At 33.0% G+C, this 26,339-nt stretch overlaps 2 protein-coding genes across 2 annotated transcripts; one reads left to right on the top strand and one right to left on the bottom strand.

The window, feature by feature from the left end:
* Positions 1-10: 10 nt before the first annotated feature.
* LOC132729943 (terminal uridylyltransferase 7-like) lies at positions 11-22,432 on the top strand (the record flags this gene model as incomplete). The annotated part of the gene is given in 20 exon segments (XM_060715779.1): positions 11-124; positions 350-427; positions 654-819; positions 931-1,301; positions 1,726-2,061; positions 2,406-2,553; positions 2,755-2,841; positions 4,670-4,767; positions 4,923-5,084; positions 5,575-5,778; positions 6,397-6,471; positions 9,994-10,171; positions 10,541-10,588; positions 12,519-12,610; positions 13,908-14,032; positions 14,621-14,727; positions 15,650-15,771; positions 17,082-17,858; positions 19,749-19,824; positions 20,364-22,432. Coding segments are annotated over 20 exon segments (3,405 nt in total), but the record flags the coding sequence as incomplete, so codon positions are not given.
* A 1,577-nt stretch (positions 22,433-24,009) lies between these two features.
* Positions 24,010-26,298, bottom strand: LOC132729939 (galactose-3-O-sulfotransferase 2-like). Its single transcript, XM_060715775.1, has one exon. The coding sequence runs from the start codon at positions 25,108-25,110 to the stop codon at positions 24,049-24,051; it is 1,062 nt and encodes a 353-aa protein (XP_060571758.1). The 5' UTR covers positions 25,111-26,298; the 3' UTR covers positions 24,010-24,048.
* Positions 26,299-26,339: the final 41 nt, after the last annotated feature.

The raw sequence follows: 26,339 nt of genomic DNA, 5'->3' as shown, positions 1-26,339 counted from the left end.
TTATTTATAGATATGTGAGGTAGATAATCAGGATAATGGATCACTTCCAGCTTATTGTTTTGGTCTGATGACCATATTTTACCTGCAGCAGTGCCAGCCACCAGTTTTACCTGTTCTATGGAAGGTAACAAAAAATGTCCTTGCACTCTAATGTTTTGTACCTGTTTTTGTGTTTGTTTTGTTTTAGAGACATGTTTTAAATTGGGGAAATATTCTTTAGATAAAAAAATAAATTAAGAAAACATTTGTAGAAATAATCATATGCAAAAGTGTTCAATTGTCTTGAATATTTTGTTAACAGTGTTAGTATTTTGCCTTGTAATATGTTTTATATGTTTGATATTTTCAGGATTTGTCTGAAGAAGCATTGAAGAAACCAAAAACAAAAGCAGATGTTGACAATATGATCCAGGAACTGAAAAAAGAGGTTATAACTGTTTTGCAAATAACATATGTTCTATATATATATTATAGTTTGTCATGTTCAGTTGTAGCAAATGACATAACACAAATGTATTGCAGCATATTGAAATAAGATTTTTCTTGATTATGATAATTGTGTAGCATACATTTGTTATGATATCACAGACTCGTCTTCAAAATGAAATACTGAAATCCTACAGTTTTATTAATATTTTTATATGTTATTTTAGGTTTGGACATCGGACAATGAGTACACTGTTGGCATGTTATGGAAAGATTTACTGATGTACTATGGTGTGAACTTTGACCTAGCAGAGAACATTATTTGTGTAAGGTCACTAAAGGTCATACCTAGAGCTGAGAAAAAATGGAAGAGTAGAAGAATTGCGATTGAAGGTAATTCTGCTGACTTACATAATTCTATTCCAATCCCTGTGTTTAGTTATGTTTAGATGAATTTATCTCTTGCCAAAAGATTTGGTTTAATTATATTTGTTTATATTTCAGATCCATTTTCTAATAAAAGAAATGTAGCACGATCTCTTCAGAACTTAAGAATGTTTGATTATTTCTACAACTGCCTTCGTAAAGCATGTCTCTACTTTAGTCTGCCAACATCACATCAAAATATCTCTCAGTACTATGAATGTAAAAGAAACACAAGTCATAAAGCAAAAGAGAATGAGATTAAATCTAGACTACAGTCAATAGAAAAAAGTCACAACTCTGAGGAACAGACTGGGACGGAATCAAAGGCAGATACTAAAATTGAGAGAGCTGAAAATATTGGGACAATTCAGAAGGAGCTTTCAGATAAGGATTGTATTTCAAATGATGAGGAAACTGATAGTGATATTAGTATAAAAGAAAACCTGTTCCTTTGAGGAATGTAAACAAAAGAAGTTTGAATCTTCTGTAGAACTTGATGAAGATACAAGTAATGATACACAAGTTGATGATATAGTTCCTCAATTAAAGGAAATATCAATAAATGATAAGGACAATGATGAAAAACAGTGTAATTCATGTCATATGTGTGTTCTTTGTAAAGTCTCAAAAATGTGATAGAGAAATCATGTAGACATGACGTTAAACCTGTCTGTGATAGAGAAACATTCTGCTGCTGGTACACATGTTGTACAAGGGTCAGTGGAACATGTTAATAAGTGCTCAGATTGTGGAACAGATGAGCATGAAGGTCTTGACAATACACTTGATAGGTCGGAATTAACAGAAAGTGTACTCACTGAAAAAACCTTACAAATCTGATAGTCAATGTAAAGAAGATGACTTGGTTAACAGTTTTTCAGAATGCAAATAATCTTGCAAAAAGATGTTTTAGACACAATAATAGATTCTGTGATTGCTGATTCTAGTATTGAAATGAAGTATAGTATTGATGAAACTGTTGAAGCTAAAGATGTTACTGTAGGGTCAGGTGATAAGGTGATAGATAAGACAACAGTTCATCAAACACTTGATGAATCAGATACAAGTTCAGGACTTAGTTCTGATGATGACATGGAGGAAGAGTCCCCAGGTTCTAGTCCATTAGCAAACACAGAGAAAAGAGTGTCAAGTCCAATTGGTGCACAATATAATTTTCTGTTTGATTCTGAGACCTTGACTGATGGAAAGGTACTATATATATTTTGTTTTTTAAAAATTCTTTTGATGTTTGAATTTATCTTATCTTTAAAAAGTTTGTTCTTAAGTGATCTACATTTTTGTAATTTGATATCTACTACTTTAGTATTACATAGTTGTTGTTTTTTTTAAAGAACATTCAAATGTTGTATTTCATATTAAAATTGAGCTGCTGTTATAACTCTTTGTCTATTGTACTAAACTAAATCATTTGAAATATTTAAATTTTATAACTTAATTGCAATACACACCCTATACTCTTTCTTGATCTTGTCTTCTGGTAATATATTCGCTTTGTAATGTTGAATCATCTGAAGATAATTGATAATCTGTAGGGACCATCTGTGTTCTGTCCAATATGTGAGAAAGAAGGACATTTGAAATCCAACTGTCCAGAGGATCAGCTTCCTGTCTTGAAGAAACTTCCACCTGTATCCAAAACACATCTTCAACTACTCACCACTGTCATTAAAGGAGTTCCAGGTTTGTTCATTTTGTAGAACTGTTTAATACTTGCTTGTGTGTCTTATATTCCAAAAAAAATACTCATACTTTTATTCACAAACTGCTTACACTTAGTTAATAATTAGGCATAGGAAACATATGAAAAAGGTAACCTGTTTCTCCTAAAATAGAAATTCAGGTTTCTAAAATGATTCATAAATGTCCAATCATGTATTACAGGAGATTTCAAGTTGACTAAAGATGAAATTAGTGAAAGAGAATTTGTGAGGAAAAACCTTGAAGTTCACATACAAGGTTTATATCCTGGTAAGTAGTGTAACATTTTTATTTTCTGTCAACACATAGGAAATGGGAGATGTATTTTTGTCTTGGCTATTGATTTGATATTTGTCTTACCCTGTAGATAACATTTTCATTCTGTAAGTTGAAGCGTACATTCTTGGACACATAATAAGTATGCCCCCACTTCGAAGAAGAGGGGGTATATTGCTTTGCACTTGTCTGTCCGTCAGTCCATCGGTCCATAGACCAAATGGTTTCCGAGTGATAACTTAAGAACCTTTAGGCCTAGGAACTTCAAACTTGGTATGGTGATTGGTCATGACCAGTAGATGACCCCTATTGATTTTGGGGTCAAGGGGTCAAAGGTCAAGGTCACATTGACCTTGTATGTTAAAACGGTTTTCTGATCAATAACTAAAGAACGCTTAGGCCTAGGATCTTCAAACTTGATATGGTGATTGGTCATGACCAGTAGATGACCCCTATTGATTTTGGGGTTCAAGGGGTCAAAGGTCAAGGTCACATTGACCTTGTAGGTAAAAACGGTTTCCGATCAATAACTAAAGAAACCCTTAGGCCTAGAAACTTCAAACTTGGTAAGATGATTGGTCATGACCAGCAGATGACCCCTATTTGATATTAGGGTCAAGGGGTCAAAGGTCAAGGTCACATTGACCTTGTAGGTAAAAACGGTTTCTGATCAATAACTAAAGAACGCTTAGGCCTAGGAACTTCAAACTTGGTATGATGATTGGTCATGACCAGCATATGACCCCTATTGATTTTGGGGTCAAAGGTCAAGGTCACATTGACCTTTTAGGTAAAAACGGTTTCCAATCAATAACTAAAAAAGGCTTAGGCCTAGGTACTTCAAACTTGGTATGATGATTGGTCATGACCAGCAGATGACCCCTATTGATTTTGGGGTCAAGGGTCAAAGGTCAAGGTCCACATTGACCTTGTAGGTAAAAACGGTTTTCGATCAATAACTAAAGAACCCTTAGGCCTAGGAACTTCAAACTTGGTATGATGATTGGTCATGACCAGTAGATGACCCCTATTGATTTTGGGTCAAGGGGTCAATGTCATATTGACCTTGTCCTTAATGACCGTTTCTGACCAATAACTCAACAACTCAAGTTGCCCTTGGTTGATATTTTTATGTGCTTTTGGTATACACATTTGAAGGTCTTATGTAATATAACAACTTGGCTGTCATTAATGAGGCCTATGTGATGAATAAAATTTATGTATATATTATTTGGTAAGATTTTTTAATAACTTTAATTGCTGCACACAACCTATGGGGTCACAATAATTATTACCTTGTGACTCGTCATGACAAGTAGATACTAGATAACCCTTATTAATTGCTTGTTTTTATTGGGTCAGAAGTCATGCATAATAACTGATCACATGACAAATTGGCTGCTGATAGGGGGCATACATGTTTTACAAACATATCTTGTTTATTATTGAGATTTTGTTGTACTGACATTTTTCTTTTATGGAAACCTCATTTAAAAAAATAATGGAGGGGGGGATAGGGTGTGGTAATTATCTGTATGTTTTACTTTAAAAAATATTTTTTACACTACTTCTTAATGATAGATTCATTATCGACACAATAGAATGGTGAATTATAATAAATGATCTATTAATGGCTATTTGATGCTTACTCATGGAAAAAATGAGTGAAAAAGTACTGTGTCATTAATTCTTGAAAGCTAGCAAATGTTGTTGAATGTAATAACCTGTCTCAGATATCATTGGCTAAAATGACCTTATAAAAAATTGATAAAGAAACAGAATATGTTCTAGTTTAAATTATATTTATTTCTTGTATCATTAGACGCACAGTTACGGTTGTTTGGTTCATCAATGAATGGATTTGGATTTCATCAGAGTGACCTAGATATATGTGTAGTCTTCAAAGATAAGGGCCCTGAGGTATATATTTTTATTTCCATATGATAAATTTGATAGCTGAAAATAAAATTTCAATAAGGCTCGAGTATTTCAATATTGCTGATATTGTAAGGTCTGATGTTTTGCTGGACTTCCAAAATTATTGAATTTGAAAAACTTTCTTTAACATTTTTCAGGGAATGAATTTTGTTGAACACATTGAAGCGATATGTAAGAGCCTGAAGACTCACAGGGGACTGTATGGTGTATTTCCTATCACCACTGCTAAAGTCCCTATTGTCAAGTTTAGACATCGCAATAGTCAATTAGAAGGTGACATTAGCATGTACAATATCTTGGTAAATATACAAAATATTTTGCTGATTTTTGACAATTGTTAATACATTTGTGAAAAGCACGTTGATATTAGAAAACATCATTAACATTACGAATTTTATTTTCTGACATCTTACAGAATTGATGCATTTGTGGTTTTACTTCTTTTGTAGAAGATATATCTATGAATACTTGGTAAAGCTTGTTGTGCATTAAAAGAGACCCAGGGCTTCCATTAGTGAAAGTTTGGGAGTCATTTACTTCTATATTTTGGCTTGTGAATTCCAAAATGTAATGCTTTTCCTTCTTTACCTATATAATGTGACTTCCAATGCAATGTCAGACAATTTGCAGTCTCTGACTTCTAAATTTTGAAACGTAATCGAAGCCATGGAGACCGATACTTCTTTATTAATGATTGTTACTGAATGCATGTAAAATAAAATCTTTTGCCATTCATAGATTTTTAAGCACAGCAGTTGTGCTTCCCTGACATTTTTTGTTTTATTTAAGGCAATGGAAAACACAGATTTGCTGTATACATATGCTAGCATAGATTCTCGAGTTCAAACCCTGGGATATGCTATTAAAGTATTTGCTAAAGTTTGTGACATAGGTGATGCATCAAGAGGAAGTTTATCATCATACGCCTACATGCTTATGATGTTACATTACTTGCAGCACACCAAACCACCTCTCATACCTGTACTACAAGAGGTTAGTGTATAAATCCCCTTTATGCCTGTATTGCAGATGGTAAGATAGATAAAATGTCTCACATATTTGTATAACTGAAGGATTGATGTAAAAAATGCCTAACATATCTGTATTACTAGAGGATAAATGTATAAAATGCCTCTGGAGTCTGGACATACCTGTATTGCTGGAGATTAAGTGTATAAAATGTCTCACACATCTGTATTGCAGGAAATAATTGTATGAAATGCCCAGCACACTTGTATTTCAGCAGAATAAGTTTATTTTATGCGTAATATAAAATGTATAGTATAAAATACCTCACACAGCTGTATTGCAGGAGGTTAAGTATATAAATTCCCTGGATTACCTGTATTGCAGGATCTAAGTATATTTATTGATGCATCTCACATACCAGTATTACCTGTGTGTAAAGCAACTCTTGTATTGAAGGAATTAAGTCTGCAAAGCTCTTGTCATTCCTGTATTGCAGTAAATAAAGCATATTCTTCTTGTGAAGTAGGTAGTATAGGAAATAAAATAGATTAACCTAACCACAGTTATTTGTCAGATATTTGTTGGAACAATAATTTAGTTCTAGTATTGAATCCAGCTTTATACTTGTACTTCTATTTTCAGCTACATGTAGGTCCAAAACCGGAGCATATAGTTGAAGGATGTAACACTTGGTTCTTTGATGATCTCTCTAAACTGGTAAATTTTACATGTAATTTTAAAATTCAGTGCTATTACAACTTTAATTTACTCGAGATGTTTGTTAAAAGAAAAGTACACTTTTAAAATATGTAATTGATTGTAATGGGAAAAAAATCAATAAAGTGGATGATTTAGCTTTGGTGATGTTTTTAATCCCATTTAATTTAGATGCTTCTGTGTTACTATTTACCATTTACACTGTTGTAAATATAACCTGACCTTAGGAATGGGAGACGATACTTGTAAATGCTCTATAAAAATTTCTATATACTCATATAAAAAAGGTTTTAAAAAACTCCTTCATTTTTTAAATGGTTTGCCAGATATTTCGTTATGAACATCTATCATTGGTGTTTGTTCCTTCATGAAATTCCTTAAAATTGATATCTTAAACAAGAAAAACCATTGTGTGATGTGATCATTTTGTTTTTAATTGATGTATGCTGTATAAACAGAATATTACATTGGAGATCTCACTAACCCATCTTGAAACTGTGTGCATTAAGTAGATTATTCAGAAACCAAACTGGTAAACTTAACCCTTTCGCTGCCAGAGGGTTATTGTTTTATTGATCACCTATTTGCCAGAGGGTTTTCTTAAAAAAATACTATATTATTAATTAATATAATTATTATCCCCCGCCGAAAAGGCGGCGGGGGATATAGAAATAGTCTCCGTCCGTCCGTCCGACATTTTTGTCCGGAGCATATCTCTAAAAGTATTTGAGTTATCAACTTGAAACTTCATAGGTGGATAGACCTCATTGAGGAGGAGTGCAGTGCATAAGAATGATAACTCTACCCTGCATAATTTTTTAATTATTGCCCTTTGTTATTTTTCAAAATTGATTTTTGTCCAGAGCATAACTCCAAAAGCCTATGAGATATCAACATGAAACTTCATAGGTGCATAGATCTCACTCAGGAGGTGTGCAGTGCACAAGAATGATAACTCTATCTTTCATAATTTTTAAGTTATTGCCCTTTGTTATTTTTCATACTTAATTTTTCACCTGAGTGGAGCATAACTCAAAAAGTGTTTGAGATATCAACATGAAATGTCAAAGGTGGATAGATCTTATTGAGGAGGAATGTTGTGCGCAAGAATGATAACTCTTCCCTATACAATTTATGAGTTATTGCCCTTTGTTCTTTTTCATGCTTTTTTGTCCAGAGCTTATCTCTAAAAGTATTTGAGTTATCAACTTGAAACTTCATAGGTGGATGGATCTCATTGAGGAAGAATGCAGAGCACAAGAATGATAACTTTACCCTGCATTATTTTTGAGTTATTTCCCTTTGTTATTTTTCAAAATTGATTTTTGTCCAGAGCATAACTCCAAAAGCCTATGAGATATCAACATGAAACTTCATAGGTGCATAGATCTCACTCAGGAGGTGTGCAGTGCACAAGAATGATAACTCTATCTTTCATAATTTTTAAGTTATTGCCCTTTGTTATTTTTCATACTTAATTTTTCACCTGAGTGGAGCATAACTCAAAAAGTGTTTGAGATATCAACATGAAATATCAAAGGTGGATAGATCTTATTGAGGAGGAATGTTGTGCGCAAGAATGATAACTCTTCCCTATACAATTTATGAGTTATTGCCCTTTGTTCTTTTTTCATGCTTTTTTGTCCCAAGCTTATCTCTTTAAAGTATTTGAGTTATCAACTTGAAACTTCATAGGTGGATGGATCTCATGAGGAGGAATGCAGAGCACAAGAATGATAACTTTACCCTGCATTATTTTTGAGTTTATTTCCTTTGTTATTTTTCAAAAAATTAATTTTTGTCCAGAACATAACTCCAAAAAAACCTTTGAGATATCAAAATGAAACTTCATTAGGTGCAATAGATCTCACTCAGAGGTGTGCATGCACAAAGAATGATAACATTACCGTTCATTAATTTGTGAGTTATTGCCCTTTGTTTCTTTTTCATACTATTTTTGTCCGGAGCTTATCTCAAAAGTATTTGAGGTATCAACTTGAAACTTCATAGGTGGATTGATCTCATTGAGGAAGAGTGCAGTGCACAAGAACGATAATTCTACCCTGCATAATTGTTTAGTTATTGCCCTTTTTTTTATTTTTCAAAAATTAATTTTTGTCCAGAGCATAACTCAAAAGGCATTTGAGATATCATTATGAAACTTCATAGTGCATAGATCTAACTCAGGAGGTGTGCAGTGCACAAGAATGATAACTCTACCTTTTTAACAATTTTTGAGTTATTGCCCTTTGTTATTTTCATACTTAATTTTTCAATTCAATTTTTTCTCAAAAAGTATTTTGAGGTATCAACTTGAAACTTCATATGTGGATAGATTTTACTTAGGAGGGATGCAGCACACAAGAATGATAACCTACCCTGCATTATTTTTCAGTTATTGCCCTTTGTTATTTTCAGCCATCAGTATTCACATAGGTTTCAAATCTGTAATCACTATAGCCATCAGTTTTCATTACCAAAAGATGGAATTATTCTGCTCTACTACATATACATTCTTCCAATGAGCAAACACATTCGGCGGGGGAATGCCATGTTGACATGGCTCTTGTTATTATTATTTGTTATTAGTATTATAATAATTATATATGTTTCCAAATATGCAAGTATAATAAAAATTATTGTTGATGGTATAATCTTCTTTATATTTATTATTATTATTATTATTATTATTATTATTAATTTATTATTATTATTATGATTATTATAGAAACGGCTAAAGCCGTCCATATGGCAAATACGCCGAAAATAACAGGGACGGCTTAAGCCGTCCCTATGGCAGTGAAAGGGTTAAACAAGGGAAGAAACAAGCACATGACCTTACTTAACAGGGCTGTGTATTACCAGGCAAGATGTGAGATGATATGTTTTGTGGTACAAAGGAGCCTGTATATTGACTTATATAATGAAATAATCAAACAATAATCAATTATAGAGTTATCAGTCTCACTATCAATTAATACAAAACATGTAACCCACATGCTAGTAGATATAGCACAAATTCACAATTATAGAATTGAATCATTCAGCAAGACTAAATTTCTAAATTACGAGCCATTCCTGTTGTATGATTTTTCCATGATGCAGATCAATAATTATACAATAGTCAGGTGTTCTGTGTTTTTCTGTACACATTCATTTTTAAATCAGTGTACTGTGTGTTACTATTAAGAGGAAATTTAATATCAAACTCATTTTCATAATTAAAAGATTCTTAGACTGGAATACTGCTAGCTTTGGACATAACATTTTTTTTGCTCATGTACACTATTTATAAGACATCTTTTGTTACAGTTTAAGTATCTGGCAATACAAGGGCAGGCAAATATTTGTATCCATTATTCCTTAGGAGTTCACAAATTTTAGTGGTTTGTTATAGCCCTTAGCTGCCTCTCAATATTAGGTACCCACACACCAAGTTTGGTGTCAATAAGCCAAAGCATTATTTTATGTATTCTTTATATTGAGGTGACAATATATAATATCTTGTTTATTTTCATGTAGGCTGATGTGTGGCCAGAATGTGGCAGGAACAATCAGAGTGTTGGTGAACTATGGCTTGGTTTCTTCAAGTATTATCTTGAAGAATTTAACTTTACAGAGCAGGTTGTCACTATCCGACAGTTCAAAACTCTCACAAAGTTTGAGAAACTTTGGAATGGCAAATGTATTGCCATTGAGGGTATGTTGATGTTTTTTGTTGTAGCTTTATTATGCAAAACTGGTAAGAAGATTCATAAATATCTGTGCGAGGGAGGGAGTTTTATGATTAAAAACTTATGGCAGAATTATGGCCTTTCATTTTGTTTTCAGCAGTATTCACAAAAAGAATGGTTTTATGACAATGTCCTGCTACTTGTTATTTTTAATGAAGTTAATTTGTTCAGGGTATTCATCATCATTTTGAAAAGTTGATGATTATCTCAAATACATTTGATTGGTAAATAAAAACCAATAATTTTTTTCATACTTGAAAAATTGTATGTTTGATATATACTGTGTACTTATGCTTATAATAAAGAAAAAAAAATCTATGAATTTATGCTTTCAGATCCATTTGATCTTGGTCATAATTTGGGTGGTGGACTTACCAGAAAAAGTAGGATATAATTCCTTTTGATTATTTCCAGTTCAATGCAGAAAGTATATTCCTAATTATTTTGTACAGTATCTTTTCTAGTCACTAGCATTTGTTAAGATACATTTATAGAATTGATTTAAGAAGTGAAAGTGTAAATGACTCCTTGTTTTTTAGCTCACCTGTCACAAAGTGACAGGGTGAGCCTCTGTGATCGCTTTTCGTCTGTCGTCCGTCCGTCCGTCCGTAAACTTTTACTTTAAATGACATCTCCTCATAAACCACTAAGCCAATTTCATCCAAACTTCAGAGGAATGTTCCTTTGGTGGTCACCTTTAAAAATTGTTCAAAGAATTTAATTCCATGCAGAACTCTGGTTGCCATGGCAACCGAAAGAAAAAACAATAAATATCTTCTTTTAAAAAATCCTAAGAGCTAGAGCTAAGATATTCAGCATGAAACATGTTCTAATGAGTATCTACCAAGTTTGTTCAAATAAAAGCCCTGGGGTCAAAATTGGCCCCGCCCCGGGGGTCATTGATTTTCCTTATATGTGTATAGCAAAAACTTAAAAAATCTTCTTTGAAAAAACCCAAATAGCTAGAGTTTAGATATTAAGCATGAAACATCTTCTAGTGAGTGTCTACAAAGTTTGTTCAAATAAAAGCCCTGGGGTCAAATTGGCCCCGCCCCGGGGGGTCATTGATTTTCCCTATATGCATATAGTAAAAACTTAAAAAATCTTCTTTGAAAAAACCCAAATAGCTAGAGTTTAGATATTAAGCATGAAACATCTTCTAGTGAGTGTCTACAAAGTTTGTTCAAATAAAAGCCCTGGGGTCAAAACTGGCCCGCTCCAGGGGTGTCATTGTTTTTAACTATTTATGTTAAAAATCTTCTTTTAAAAAACCCATTGAGCTAGAGCTTAGATGTTTAGCATGAAATATCTTCATATGGATGTCTACCAAGTTTGTTCAAATAAAAGCCCTCGGGTGAAAATTGGCCCTGCCGGTGGAGGGGGGGGGGGGGGGGGGGGGGGGGGGGGAGGGGAGATCATTGTTTTTCATTATATGTGTGTAGTAAAAACTTAACATTGTGAAACATCTTCTAATGAGTGTCTTCCAAGTTTGTTCAAATAAAAGCCCTGGGGTTTAAACTGGCCCTGCTCCGGGGCCCTATATACAGGTGAGCGACCTCAGGGCCATCATGGCCCTCTTTTTTATTTTTCACAGTGTATGTGTATTAAGTTTGAATACATGCAGAATTGCTTTCTTACTGAAACCTGGAATTGAAAATGAAAAAAATAAATATATATTATGTGATATTTTATCTCAAGACTGACATAAAGCTGAAAAATTATTTGTATACATTGAACAATAAAGTGAACATGAAACATTGAACAACTGTACTATGAAGTACTTAGAAGCTTGAGTCCCACAAAAAAATTTGCAAATCACAATCAACTCAATGTTGTTTGTAGGTGACCTGCAACATTTTGAATTCATAGCTGTTAAACACTCCTCCTAAATAACTGTCCAACAAAACATCTTCAAATTTTCAAAAAATTCATTATAAAGTCAGTTGTGTTTGCAACAAATTTGCCTAAAAGTTGCCTGCACTAGAATGATTATTGGATTCAGAATATATGGGGAAAAACAGTTTGCCAAACAAGTCTCCAAACATTGGTTTCAATGGATACCATTTATTCTCCTTTAAGTATCAAATATCCATTTGCCTACCTAATAATGAAAATTAAAATAAGTTGTTTAACATGTATACGAATTTTTGTGTGCTTTGATGAAGAAATAAATTTTTAAGAGGAAAATTCTGTGAATTTATCAATCAACCCTTGAACATATAGCTTAATCAAGGTATTGAAATTTTAGAAATGTTTTGTAGATATTTTACATTTATGATATTTGGACATGATTTTAGCTTGTTATATTTTTAGTGAACCATTACATACAGTCTACATATGTTCATGCCAGGGAGTTATATGGGACAAATATTTATGGTAAACCTGAAGGATTTAATACTATACAGGTAGGACCTCACGTCTTAATTAGTATTTATTTTATTGTGTGGTTGTATAATGATATTTTTGTGTAGCTACTGCTAGATATTGGTATCACTCCTAAAGACTGGTATAACTTACACTGTTTAGAATTTTTTCAGTTTTCATACCCTATACATGGTCATACCTTGTACATTGTCATACCCTATACATGGTCATACCCTATACATGGTCATACCCTATACATGGTCATACCCTGTACATGGTCATACCCTATACATGGTCATACCCTATACATGGTCATACCCTATACATGGTCATACCCTGTACATGGTCATACCCTGTACATGGAATACCCTATACATGGTCATACCCTATACATGGTCATACCCTATACATGGTCATACCCTGTACATGGTCATACCCTGTACATGGTCATACCCTGTACATGGTCATACCCTGTACATGGTCATACCCTGTACATGGTCATACCCTGTACATGGTCATACCCTATACATGGTCATACCCTGTACATGGTCATACCCTGTACATGGTCATACCCTATACATGGTCATACCCTGTACATGGTCATACCCTGTACATGGTCATACCCTGTACATGGTCATACCCTATACATGGTCATACCCTATACATGGTCATACCCTATACATGGTCATACCCTATACATGGTCATACCCTGTACATGGTCATACCCTATACATGGTCATACCCTGTACATGGTCATACCCTATACATGGTCATACCCTATACATGGTCATACCCTGTACATGGTCATACCCTGTACATGGTCATACCCTGTACATGGTCATACCCTGTACATGGTCATACCCTGTACATGGTCATACCCTGTACATGGTCATACCCTGTACATGGTCATACCCTATACATGGTCATACCCTATACATGGTCATACCCTATACATGGTCATACCCTATACATGGTCATACCCTGTACATGGTCATACCCTATACATGGTCATACCCTATACATGGTCATACCCTGTACATGGTCATACCCTGTACATGGTCATACCCTATACATGGTCATACCCTATACATGGTCATACCCTGTACATGGTCATACCCTATACATGGAATACCCTATACATGGTCATACCCTATACATGGAATAGCTGAAGTTTACAAAGTCATAAATAGTATATTTTTTGGAGGACTTAATAGAAGTTATGTGAAACTTTCAAAATTGAGTTTTTTCTAATAGATTTGTTCTTTTATCATTTGCTTGTTACAAGTATTTACTTTGCAAACAGTTGAACTTAATAAATCATTTATAATTACTTTACAGGATTACTTTTTTGACCAAAGTCAGTTGGTAGATGGGGAACCACCATCAGATAGATTGTGTCGTGTCTGTGGTAAAATAGGTCATATTGCGAGGGAATGTCCAAGGCTTATTGCCAGGAAAGAAAGGTAAGATCAATTTCTCTTATAGGTGATACAATAATACACAACTGGCTTTGTCTTATATGTGATACAGGAATGCACAGTTAAATTTGTCTTTCATGTTATTCAAGAATGGCCAGCTCGATTGAGTGTCAACTTGACTTGTAACTGTATGTGATACAAGAATGCAGAGCTTGCTTCAGCCTCAGTTTGTCTTATATGTGATACAGAAATACACAGTAAAATATGTCTTATATGTGATACAATAATGTACAGCACATTCTGTCTTATATGTAATGCAACAGTACACATCTTACTTGAGCTTCAATTTGTCTGAAATGTATTACAAAAATGCCTAGCTTGCTTGAGCGGCAATGACCGCAGCACTGTTATTTGCTGAAGTGATTCATGTAGTATTGAGGAGACTTCTGCTATTGTGAACTTAACTAGGACTGTAGATCATCAGATGATTTGATTGTACAATCTAATCATTTTGTTACAACTAATCATTCACAGATAATAGAAAGTAAAATAAAACTTACCAATTAATGTTTCAATAGATAACTAACTTTGTTGTGAATAAAAAGAAGTTTAAAGATGTATATTATTGTTTAGGGAAGCTGCAGAAAGAAAGAGGAGGGAAGATTTAAAGAATTCAGAACCAGATAGTATGAAGGGATCCCCACAACATAACATGCCTCCAAGGCAAAATAACAACAGAGGTACTTTCTTCATATGATATATTAAATAAAAAAGTTGTGACAACTGGTTTAATTAACATATTCCTAAAGCTTAGATATTTGGCATGAAACATCATATTGTGTGCCTCTACCAGATTTCTTAAAACTTAAGACCAAGGGTCAATATTTGCCATGCCTTGGTCATGGGTGTTTCTTTAATAAACATTCTACTTTACCTGCAAAGGCTTGAGCTTAGGTATTTGGAATGAAACATTGTCTGGTGGACGTCTACCAAGATTGTTGGAATAAAGCATTTGGGTCGAAAAGGCCCTATTGTTTGAAATCATTGTAAATTATTTGCTAAATTTACATTATTGAGAAAATGAAGAATACAAGAAACATTGCACTTTAAATATTGTTGTTAAAAATAAATATTTATATGTAGTTAATGACACAAGTTATTACTAAATTTTTTTACTGCGTGACTAATACTGTAAAAGCTTTTTTTGCATATTTTGACATCTTTTTGGTAATTTACATTGGTTGTAAGTGCTGTTTGCAATGTGTTAATTACTTTCTTTGTTCACTTCACAATATTTTTTTTTATATACACTTTCAGCATTTTCATTTGTTTTAGTTTGTGTTTGAAGCTATAAGCTTATTAAAACAGTCTCAAATCCATTCCTGTATCAACCAGTACTAAGTAAGCAATGAGTGCAAAGTTTATTTTTCATGGAAACAACATGGCTTGCCCCTTACAAGGTTTGAAAACCATTTGGTCAGGAACACTGAAATGACTAGTCTGACATGTTAACCACTCAGCTATGACGCCATTTACATATGATATTTCAAGTTTGATATTTATATATGTTTTAAATGATATAAATATATGTTTTGCATATATTGCCAAACACAATGTATGCTGTTTTGCAAAATGATTTTAAACTTGACATAATAATTATAGATAGAGCCATAACACAGAGATCGGCATCAGATCCAGCTAATGGAGACAGTCCCGTCAGAGGTCAAGGTCATCAGCCTTTCTACCGCAGACAAACCTCCATGCCAAATCAAGCTCCTGATTCTGTATGAGTTTTGATATTTTACTTCCAGTTGAATTTTATAACTTAGTAACTGTATACTACAGTTGTACTTATTTGAAGTCATTGATTTATAAAAAGTATTTTCTAAATTAACATTAATGTGAAGAGACTGTTACTAAGGCCATAAAAATTATTTTGACAACAATTTATACTATTTTATTTATGTAAGTTCATATATATATGTGTATGTAATTGCTTAGTCAAACTTTAATACTAAATACTACTGTAACTAATAATTCTTTGATAAACCTCTGAATATTGTTCATTTATTACCAGAATATATAAATTACTTTAAATCTTTTTGACTGAATTTGTTCAACATATTTCGCCTAATTTTTAGTCTTTTAAATTTATCAGTCAAAAGTTTATAGTTAGTTAGACTAAACATAATTTTGACATACATTAAAACAAAATATTTTTATATGCCAGTTGAAAATAATTTGACATATACTGGGATGACCCCTAGCAGGTTGGCTGTGTCTAGGCAGCATTCAATTTTGTACAGGGCTTATCATGTATTGAGAGATTTTAATAGAACATAGTACAAATGTTCACCATAATGCAGTGGTGTCCTGCATTAAGTTTAGGTCCATGTTGTCAAGGTCACACTTAGAGGTCAAAGGCCAGATAAAATATGAGAGTGTTCATAATCATGACACTAAGTCTTGCAAGCATGATCTAGGTCAATATATGCAAGGTCAAGGTCACTAGAGATGATGAAATGTCCAGGCAGCATTCCTTTATGTTTGGTGTATGCATGGAAGGAACTTAGAGGTCAACGAAAAATACTTGTCCGGAGCTAACGTCTAAGGTCAGATTAGAAAATGAAAATGAAATCATCTAGTCATCATGCATCATGGGGTTTTATTATATATATTGACTATTGTTAGACTGAGCATTTGTGATGTGCGTATTTTGTGATATATTGGCATGCATGTTTTAACAGTTTTGTCACTATGGCTGTCTGTATATACTTATTAGGATAAGTAAAGAATATTTTTGGGAAAAGTATCGCCAAAAGGTAGATAAGTGTTATGACATACATCATAGTCTGTTTCCATTAGATCTGTAAGGAATACCACCATTGTTAGATCTTTTAAACTGTTTACGAGGTCTTTATAAGACTTTTCTATGTTTGATTTCTCTGAAAAACTGAGGCAATGCTTTCATACTCTTCATATGAACTAAACATTATTAAAATGACTTCCAAAGGATTTTCTTGAATTTTATTTATTTAAGGAAACCATTTATTTAAGGAAACCCATTTTCTATTATTTTTTTTTAAATATATAGAGACAAAGGAGACCATTACTAGAATCACCGATACAAGATCGATACAGTCATAACTATCAGAGTCCAAGATCACCTCGTCAAGACTTCCAGCAGCACCATGGTTCAAACCGTAGACCACATCCTGGTTCACCTGCACACATAAATTCTCCATACAGACAACAAGGCTATCATAATCAGCAGCATCAACAATATTATCCTGACAACCACAATGATAATTCCAGTCTCAGATTTAACCAGGGTCAAAGTCCAGGGCAGGGTCAAGGTCAGAATAGAAATAGGAATGGTTCACAGTATTTTTATGATCCCAGATCTCAACATAACATGATGCAGCAGGGAGATAACATTAATTACCCATCATCCCCTTCAGGAAACAGAAATCAACCCCAGTTCAGGAACCAGTACTATGAAGGATCCCCACAGGTATATGTTAGTTCAGGGAGCCCTGAAAGTGGTGGAATTCCAAACATGTTATATACTAATCTGAATCAACCATTTAACTTTCCAATGAATGTATTTCAATCAGTACCTCCTTTGTTTGTTAACTCAAGCATGGCTGTCAATCATGCATATCAACCAATGGTTCCATTTGCAACCATTCCACCAATGGCTAATGTACAAAATAATGTACCAGTCTGTGCAGCAGGCTGGCACCCAGGTAAAGTCGGAATACCAGTCAATGATGAGCATCTTGCAGTATCTCGGCAGGAAACCAGTCTTAAATTTGATGTAAATTCTGAGATTCAGGATTCGTTACTGAATGCACAACAGCTAACAGAGGTATCATTTTGTGTTGCTGTATGGTAGTGCTTTATCTGCCTTTGCAAAGTTTTACCTTTTGTGCTGCAATTTCCGTCCTTTTACACTGATCAAAATTTCCCTGAGTTTCTGATCAAAATTGTCAAACTAATTCTAACAAGAAATATTTTCATATAATCTTAAGTGCATAAATAGTAGATGATTCTTTACATGGCAAATGAATTGTCACCCAACAAACTGACAATAATTGTCAGCTTTTGTAAAATATACATGTAGATCTATTCAATAAAGCTTGATTTTTAGCATAATATTTATAAAACACTGAACTGAAGAGCATGTAGATTCTTGTGTTTTCTGGCTGATCTCTGTTTTAAACAATTTCAAATTATTAATTAGCTAATTTGTAGACCTTATATTAATGTTTAAATATTAACATACTTGTAGCTATACTGTGTCTACTAATAATTTCTAAAGAAGTCTGATAACTTCTGTACAATCCTAATATCTGTAATCAACTGGCATGGTTTGTTTTGCTGTTCTTGTGTTGCATGCCTCTGTTAACTTTGCATGTCCTCACATCCTTACAGTGTTTTTTAAATGCAGTTTTTGGGCCAATAAATATTGGCCCCATTCTCAAAGCCAGATCATATCCTTTTAATGAAAATTCACAATTGTTGTTACTTAATTTGGAACTCTACACTTGTTAGTTTATTTGGAACTTTTCCAAATCAGAATTTGCTTGAGCCAATCAGAATTGTCAGCTGTGGTCATTGGCAGCATTGCTAATGAACTTAAAATCATGAGAAACAGACAAAATAAACTTAAAAAAAATCATTTGATACAGTGTTTATCAGGAATCAGGACATTATAAGAGTATTTTGATCTAGACTTGCATTGGACTGTCATGTATTTCACTAGCTTTGATCATGCTTGGCTCTTCATGCCCTGTACAATCCTGACCTGGCAAAATCCATTCAAGTCAATACAAGATCCAGATCAAGACCCTCTTATAATAAGCCAGTTATATGGATTGTGCTAAACAACAGATACATGATACAGGGAAAAGCTGTGTGAATGACATGATCGTAAATAACAGAAATGTTTATATTACAAGAGCTGTCAATTTTATTTGTTGAAATATCTTTATTTATATGAGATAACTTTTATGTTCCTGAATTTGCTGAATACTTGCTTTTTTGCATTTGGAAATATGCATTGTAAATTAGAAGTAAAGGAGTTTCAATATTTAAGTGCTGAAATTTGATAGTAGGGAGTCTGGTGAGGCTGTCATAGGTACATTATTATCATTAGTTAGAGTTAAAGAAGTCTTGAGATTGCTAATTAAAAAATATATTAATTAAGAGTTACAGCGTTTTCTTCAGATAAATTGTGAAATGTGAACTATATGTCAGAAGCATTGATGTTTTAAGAAACTGATAAATGTATTATATGGAGTATTTAATTATCCAAATTTACAGGGTTTTAGTCAATACTGATATGAAATCAGACATTTTGCTTGATATTTCCCACAGTTATGATAAATGATGTACATGTATAACCTATCTTGTTTTACCTGCTATATTGACATCTTTCTCTCTATAATGTATGCACGGTGCACCTAATGCTTTAACTTGCAAGTAATGTCAGTAACTTAAACAGATATCTAATAAAGCATGTGTTCAATTTTTATTTACATTTGAGCGTAACAAATGTCATTTTAATAATGTAATGGTATTCAATATACATATTAAAAAAATGAAGAAATTCATGGAATATTTTTACTAAGATGAACTTCTAAGATTTCACAAACTATTTTTGGATAACACTTATATAAGTATATTGTGTTTTTCATTTTAAAGGTATTGTGAGAATCTTGTTGTGTTTAAGAATTATTTTTTTTGTGTGTTGCAGTCACCTCTTAACAAGGAGAGAAAAGTTAATGTCCAAAGAAACAGCAATAAGGAGAAAGTACATGTATCTGATTTTGGTTAGTTCTCTACATACTGTGTAAAAATTACCTCTTGTTATTAATTGTAAAACTTAAAATCCTGACATCTGACTATACAATGTTTTCAAGTAGGTTATATGAATATACAAATGTATATATGAGCCGCACCATGACAAAACCAACATAATGCGTTTGCGACCAGCATGGATCCAGATCAGCCTGCGCATCTGCGCAGTCTGATCAGGATCCATGCTGTTCGCTATCAGTTTCTCTACTTGTTATAGGGTTTGTAAGCGAACAGCATGGATCCTGATCAGAATGTGCGGATGCGCAGGCTGGTCTGGATCCATGCTGGTCGCAAACGCATTATGTTGGTTTTGTCATGACGCGGCTCATATTATACTAGGTGATCTATTATAATAATTATACATTATGTTATTATTTTATGAACAATGATAATCACCTTATTGTATTTTCATTTTAGTTGTATTTTGTGCTGGAGGCTTATCAGTTATGTTACATAAATGATTAACTTTGGAAATTTTTATGACATGCTATTTTTTTATATATATTTTCAGGAATTACAGTGAAAAATGAGTACTACAGCAGCAAGGACTAATGTGTTATCCATATTACCAACACATGGTGCTCAAGCAATGTTGTATTTTGTGTAACTCATCAAATCAATGTGTAAGACTAATTGTATAGATATTGAAGGATATTAGTAGGGTTTTTCATTTCTATTATGATATTATATGTCTATGAAGTGGATTCATTTTAAATATTGAATATTCATTTAAAAAATGACCATATGCTTTTCATAAGCCGTTATCAGCTTCTATGATTGTTTGATGTCAGATTAGAACTTTCATATTGATGTTTTATTAAAAAGAATTTAATGTTGATTGCCATGGTTACCTGATGGGGTAGAAATAAAGATATCTTTAATCAAAGTAAGCTTGCATTATAGTAAGGCAGCATGATTTACTTTCAGCCAATATGTGTTGATAGGTTCCTTAGAATTTCCTCCATTTTTCAATGGTACAGATTGATACCAGAGTAGTTTTTTCTTAATGATAAGAATAAAATGTTTTCATGTTTACCAGTCATTTCCGGATAGTACTTGTAATTTTTTCAATACTTTTTTTACTTCTAAACTCTTTTTATATCTTGATAGTGAAGAGCAGACTGTTATGAGAAATATGTTATGTTTTTTTAATGCATTGTCGAGGATTTTTTTTTTATGTAACATACATATCAGTAGAAAAATGCATGATTTTATTTCAAGATTTTCTAGCAAGTGCGTTTGTTTTATGGTGCATATTTACTTATTTTATTAGTATTTCATTAGAAATGTTACACTTGTTTTTATGCACTCACTTAGGGAGCGTTTTATGAAGGGACATTGCCCATAGCCTGAAGATGACCTGTATTGATTTTGAGATAATTAGGTCAAAGGTCAAAGTGACACTTGCCTGATCAATAACTTGAGAATTAAAAAAGCCTGAGTTTATGAAATATTGTAGGGACATGGCCGGCATGGTCAGTAGGTGAACCCAAATTATTTTGAGGTTATAGGTCTAGGTCACGGTAAAACATGATGTTAGATCCTTCTCTTTTATTTATAACGAGTTTACTCAGTCATAGGTTTAAAACTTATAAATACCACTAATACATGTATATATATTTCTTTTTTATATAACACTTGACCTTCATGAAATACACATATGTATGGAAATTGGCCACTTTGACAGGTTATTGAAGTGTGGGAATGGGTGTCCTATAAACACATTTTAATTATATGATGATTTATTGTTTTAATAGATTTATTGTAGTTTAAAATATATACTTTTAGCTAAATCAAAGAGTAATGTTAAGTGCCTTTCCAATGACAGTTTGATTAAAAGCTCTGCATACTGGCAATGCAAATACTGTACTCAATTACAGGGTTACAGTTAACACTGTGAATACATACACTGTAAACATTGATTGAATACAGCTTTTACAAATCTGTTTGAAACACAGGCGCTAGTCACATAATCAAATATTTTTCATAATCAGCCTATATATGTATATAAAGATATCTTTATATACATATATATGTTGATTATGAAAAATATTTGATTATGTGACTAGCGCCTGTGGTTTGAAATAATTCAAATATACTTACTCTGGGAATAAGTAAAAAAAAATATATATATTTCATCAGTTTCTTTTTCTATGAACTTATAAGAGATAGTAATATTGTCAATCATAATTTAATTAATTTTAGATGATCTCATTGAGGCAGTTAAGCTTATTTCATGAGATAAGGATTATATTTACTCATGGTTGTAAATTATGTACTATTCCATTATTTATGATGCACAATGATTTTAAATGATTAGATTAGGGTAATAACTTGGATCAAGTTGAAACCTGACAATTGTTATACTTGAATGTTGTTCGTTCGTATAGGTTGCCCGAAGATAAACATACATGTATATTTGCTCGAGGTTTTTCAATAAGATTTGATTTATATGGGTTTTTTTTTAATGAAATGAAATTATAATTGTTTTTAATTTAAAATAATTGAAGGAGTACCGTATATTTGTTTGTAATGTCTTAAACATTTTCATTATATTGATAATAAAATGTTGACTATAGAGTGTTTTTTGTTGTTTTATTTTTCATGTATTACATTATTGATGAATTTATGATACAAAGTGCCATCCATGAATATCTTTATACCTTTTGGGGAAATTGATATTTTGGTTGATATACAAGTATTTGTGCATTTCAGATTAAAGTATCAGCTTTATTATCTAACTAAATGTCAAAGAAAGTTGAAGGAAATTAAAAAAATAAATTCATACAATATTTTAAGGTAATAAGAATTAGTGAAAATTATGCACCCGTTTGTGGTTCTTGTCTAATATCTTTCTAATTCTATTCTTTTTTAGGTAGATTTAATTAGCCATTGACATTATTTGACACTGACATTTGTTCAAGTTTCATGAATGTTTGTCTTAAAATCTTGTCGGCTGCCTATGGTGGGGATGTTGATTCAACTGACTTTATCAGTGTTTAACAATGTCTTGACTGTTCAAGGTAGCACTCCTCCATTCCATTGATTCACTACATGAGTCCTTTGATCCAATGTGTCATCATTATTGTAGACAGAATGATAAAACAAGTTTAAACTTTTTCTAACTGATGGTAAAGTATTGTGTTTGTGAATGGCATACAGAAGAACTAGCATTCAGGGGAACTAGCATACTGCATGAAAGGTATCTGGAAGCCTAAACGTTCTTAATAACATTGAGAGTTTAAGACACTGCTATTCCTTAATAATACTTTTTAACTTCATCAATGTATGCTGTTACAAGGTTGATAGAAATCTGTCACTAGACAAAGTTGTATTAGTAAGAAAAAGAACATAGTTACCATGGTGTGTCTGTTATAGACACCTTCGTCACTAGATCACTTTTTTGTGAACCTTCGGTACAATGTTATGCAACACATAATAAGATATATGCATCAGCATCTATCATTCATTTAAGATATACCATACCCATATTAAAAGAAGTTTTTAGGGTGTATTTAACATAACATAAAACTAAAAAAATAAAAAAAAATTAACTGGCTGGTGACAAGATGTCTAATGACCTGGTAATCACAACTACCTGGTCTTATTTTGTGATCACATGTTGTTAGTTGTCTTTGCATTCTGTTTGTCAACAATTTTGTGTCCACACACTAGCAGTTTCATTATTTATCTGAAACACACTGACACAGAACTTTTATCCGTTGTTAAACTGGCCATGTGCTTTGACCAGATTTAGTACTTTCAGAGTTAAGGGCCCTTGATTATATTGCTCAAATTTGTACATTGTATATAAATATTCATTATTCATAGTCGAACATATCAGCACATTGTAATTGTCTTCATTGGTTTAATTATCACTGCTTATCATTGCAGAAAAAAGCTTGGAGATATTGTAATGGCAATATGATAAATTATACAGATTCGTATCTTTTCACCACCTAAGTCTTGCTTCCTGTGTCAGAACAATTTCTTATCGTTTTGATCACCATAACAATAATTTCAGATTTCAACCTGTTGTTTTGTACATATAGTCATTCCCTCCCAGTATGATTATTGATAATATACCATATGATCTTGACTGATTCAGGAGTTTTTCATTAAAAGAACAAAACTAGAAGAAAAAAAACAAAAACAAAAACATTTATTTTGAATAATTATTTAATTCAAAATTTTATTTAATATATAATTTCATGTACAAGTTTATTGAGAAAACTAAGCTCTCCTAACATCATGTAGGCACAATCAAGGGCAGTAACTGTGAATTGTTTGTTCCACTTGCTGGCTGGTATTATCAGCCTTGTATCATTACTGTTGCTGTTACAAAACTTCTGTGTTTTATTCAGAATGATCTTGAAATAATGTGTCTCCTCCATTATGTTTGGTTCCTTCTTTAGGGTAACATAAAACTTCTGATGAAAATGTTCATAAAGAAGATGGTCAGCCATAGCCCATTCTTTCAGCAAGATTTTATCTTCAAAGCTCAGTTGAAAATCAAATGTTTTATATGCCTTGTTTTTCCTCATGTATAGAATATCTTTAAAATTCCAGCACAATTTTCGTTTTAAGATTATCAAAGACTCGTCAAAATATTCTGTAATTAAAACAAGGTCAAATACTCTATCAATCATTTTAATATACCTTCTGACATAGTTTTTGTCCCTGACCTTTGATGGGGAGAAACCAAGGTCAAGTGCCTGTCTGTTATTTGTGAATGACAGATATGGACTTTCAGGTTCATAAGCACTAGCATTTTTCAGGTAATAAGTTATATTGTTCATGGCTGCATCTAGAATTTTCTCATGAAGAAAGAATAATAATGCAGATAGAAACTGGTTAACTGGCTGTCTTACCATGGTTACATAAACTGTTGTATTCTTTGGGAATATTTTTACAAAATATTTGCGATTAAATATAACATGGTTATACAGTATATTGTACTTCTTCAATTTTGGTTTTGACGGTATGATGTTACCAAGTTTTAATGTGTCACCAATACCACCAAAATAATTGTACCGTAACTGACCATCAGTTTTATTTGGGAGAGCAAAGTTAAGGTTTCTATAGTAACCAAATCTCTGTAGAATATTTGCTATTGTTGAACTGCCTGTTTTATGGATTTTCAGGAAGACAATGTCATGTTTCTCTGTACAGGTCTGTGACTGTAGTGGAACTGTATCATTGGTAATCCAGTTATCGTGTATTGCCACCATGTAAAATACCATCAGCAATACTGTCATAAAAACGGGACAAAGACTGAAATAAAAAGTAACAAGCAAATTCGTTGAATTTATATCCCCCGCCGAGTACTGGTTATTATTAACACAACAACTGGAGACATAAGGCTTTATTTATATATTAATCATGGCATAAACAGTAATATTCTTTGAACTTATATTCAGGGCAATAACAGAGCCATAACTTTGTGTTAAATAGTAATATCTGGAAATGCCAATGAGATGTATGCATACTGCATAACTAATCAAGGGCCATAAATCTGAGTTAAAAGTATCTGACCGGAACAAGGCGACTAAATGCACATCTCCTCTTAGTATCCCATAAAGTTTCATTGAATTCCAGCCAGTAGTTAGAGAAGTAGCACTGAAACGATTATTGCTCTGGTTGTATACTGCCTAAGTTATCAAGGGTCATAACTCTAAGTTAAAATGTCTGACCCGAACAAGGCGACAATATGTGCATCTCCTTTTGGTATTGAAGGTTCCAATAAAGTTTCATTGAATTCCAGCCAGTAGTTGCAGAGAAGTAGCGAGAAACAAATATTTTTCTATATGCATACTGCATAACTAATCAAGGGCCATAATTCTGAGTTAAAGTGACTAACCCCAACAAGGCAATGATATGCGCATCTTCTCTTGGTATTGAAGGTTCCCATAAAGTTTCATTGAATTCCAGCCAGAGAAGTAGCGCGGTAACGATTTTTGCTCTTTATGCATACTGCATAACTGATCAAGGGCCATAACTCTGAGTCAAAGTGTCTGACCGGAACAAGGCAATGATATGCGCATCTCCTCTTGGTATTGAAGATTCCCATAAAGTTTCCTTGAATTCCAGCCAGTAGTTGCAGAGAAGTAGCGCGGAAACGATTTTTACTCTATATGCATACTGCATAACCAATCAAGGGCCATAACTCTGAGTTAAAGTGTCTGACCGGAACAAGCCAATGATTTGCGCATCTCCTCTTGGTATTGAAGGTTCCCATAAAGTTTCGTTGAATTCCAGCCAGCAGTTGCAGAGAAGTAGTGCGGAAACGATTTTTACCCTATATGCATACTACATAACTAATCAAGGGCCATAACTTTGAGTTAAAGGGTCTGACCGGAACAAGCCGACAATATGCGCATCTCCTCTTGATATTGATGATTCCCATAAAGTTTCCTTGAATTCCAGCCAGTAGTTGCAGAGAACTAGTCCGGAAACCAATTCGGAAGGACGGATGGACGGACAACGC

This window comes from Ruditapes philippinarum, unplaced genomic scaffold, assembly GCF_026571515.1.
Source record: "Ruditapes philippinarum isolate M1 unplaced genomic scaffold, ASM2657151v2 ctg1791_1_1_1_1, whole genome shotgun sequence".
Taxonomy (NCBI): domain Eukaryota; kingdom Metazoa; phylum Mollusca; class Bivalvia; order Venerida; family Veneridae; genus Ruditapes; species Ruditapes philippinarum.
Note: the sequence above shows the minus strand (reverse complement) of the source record. Positions and strands in the feature narration are given on the sequence as shown.

Bases quoted from the DNA above. Each gene is read 5' to 3' on its own strand.
- LOC132729939 (XM_060715775.1), bottom strand. From the start codon at position 25,110: ATGACAGTATTGCTGATGGTATTTTACATGGTGGCAATACACGATAAC.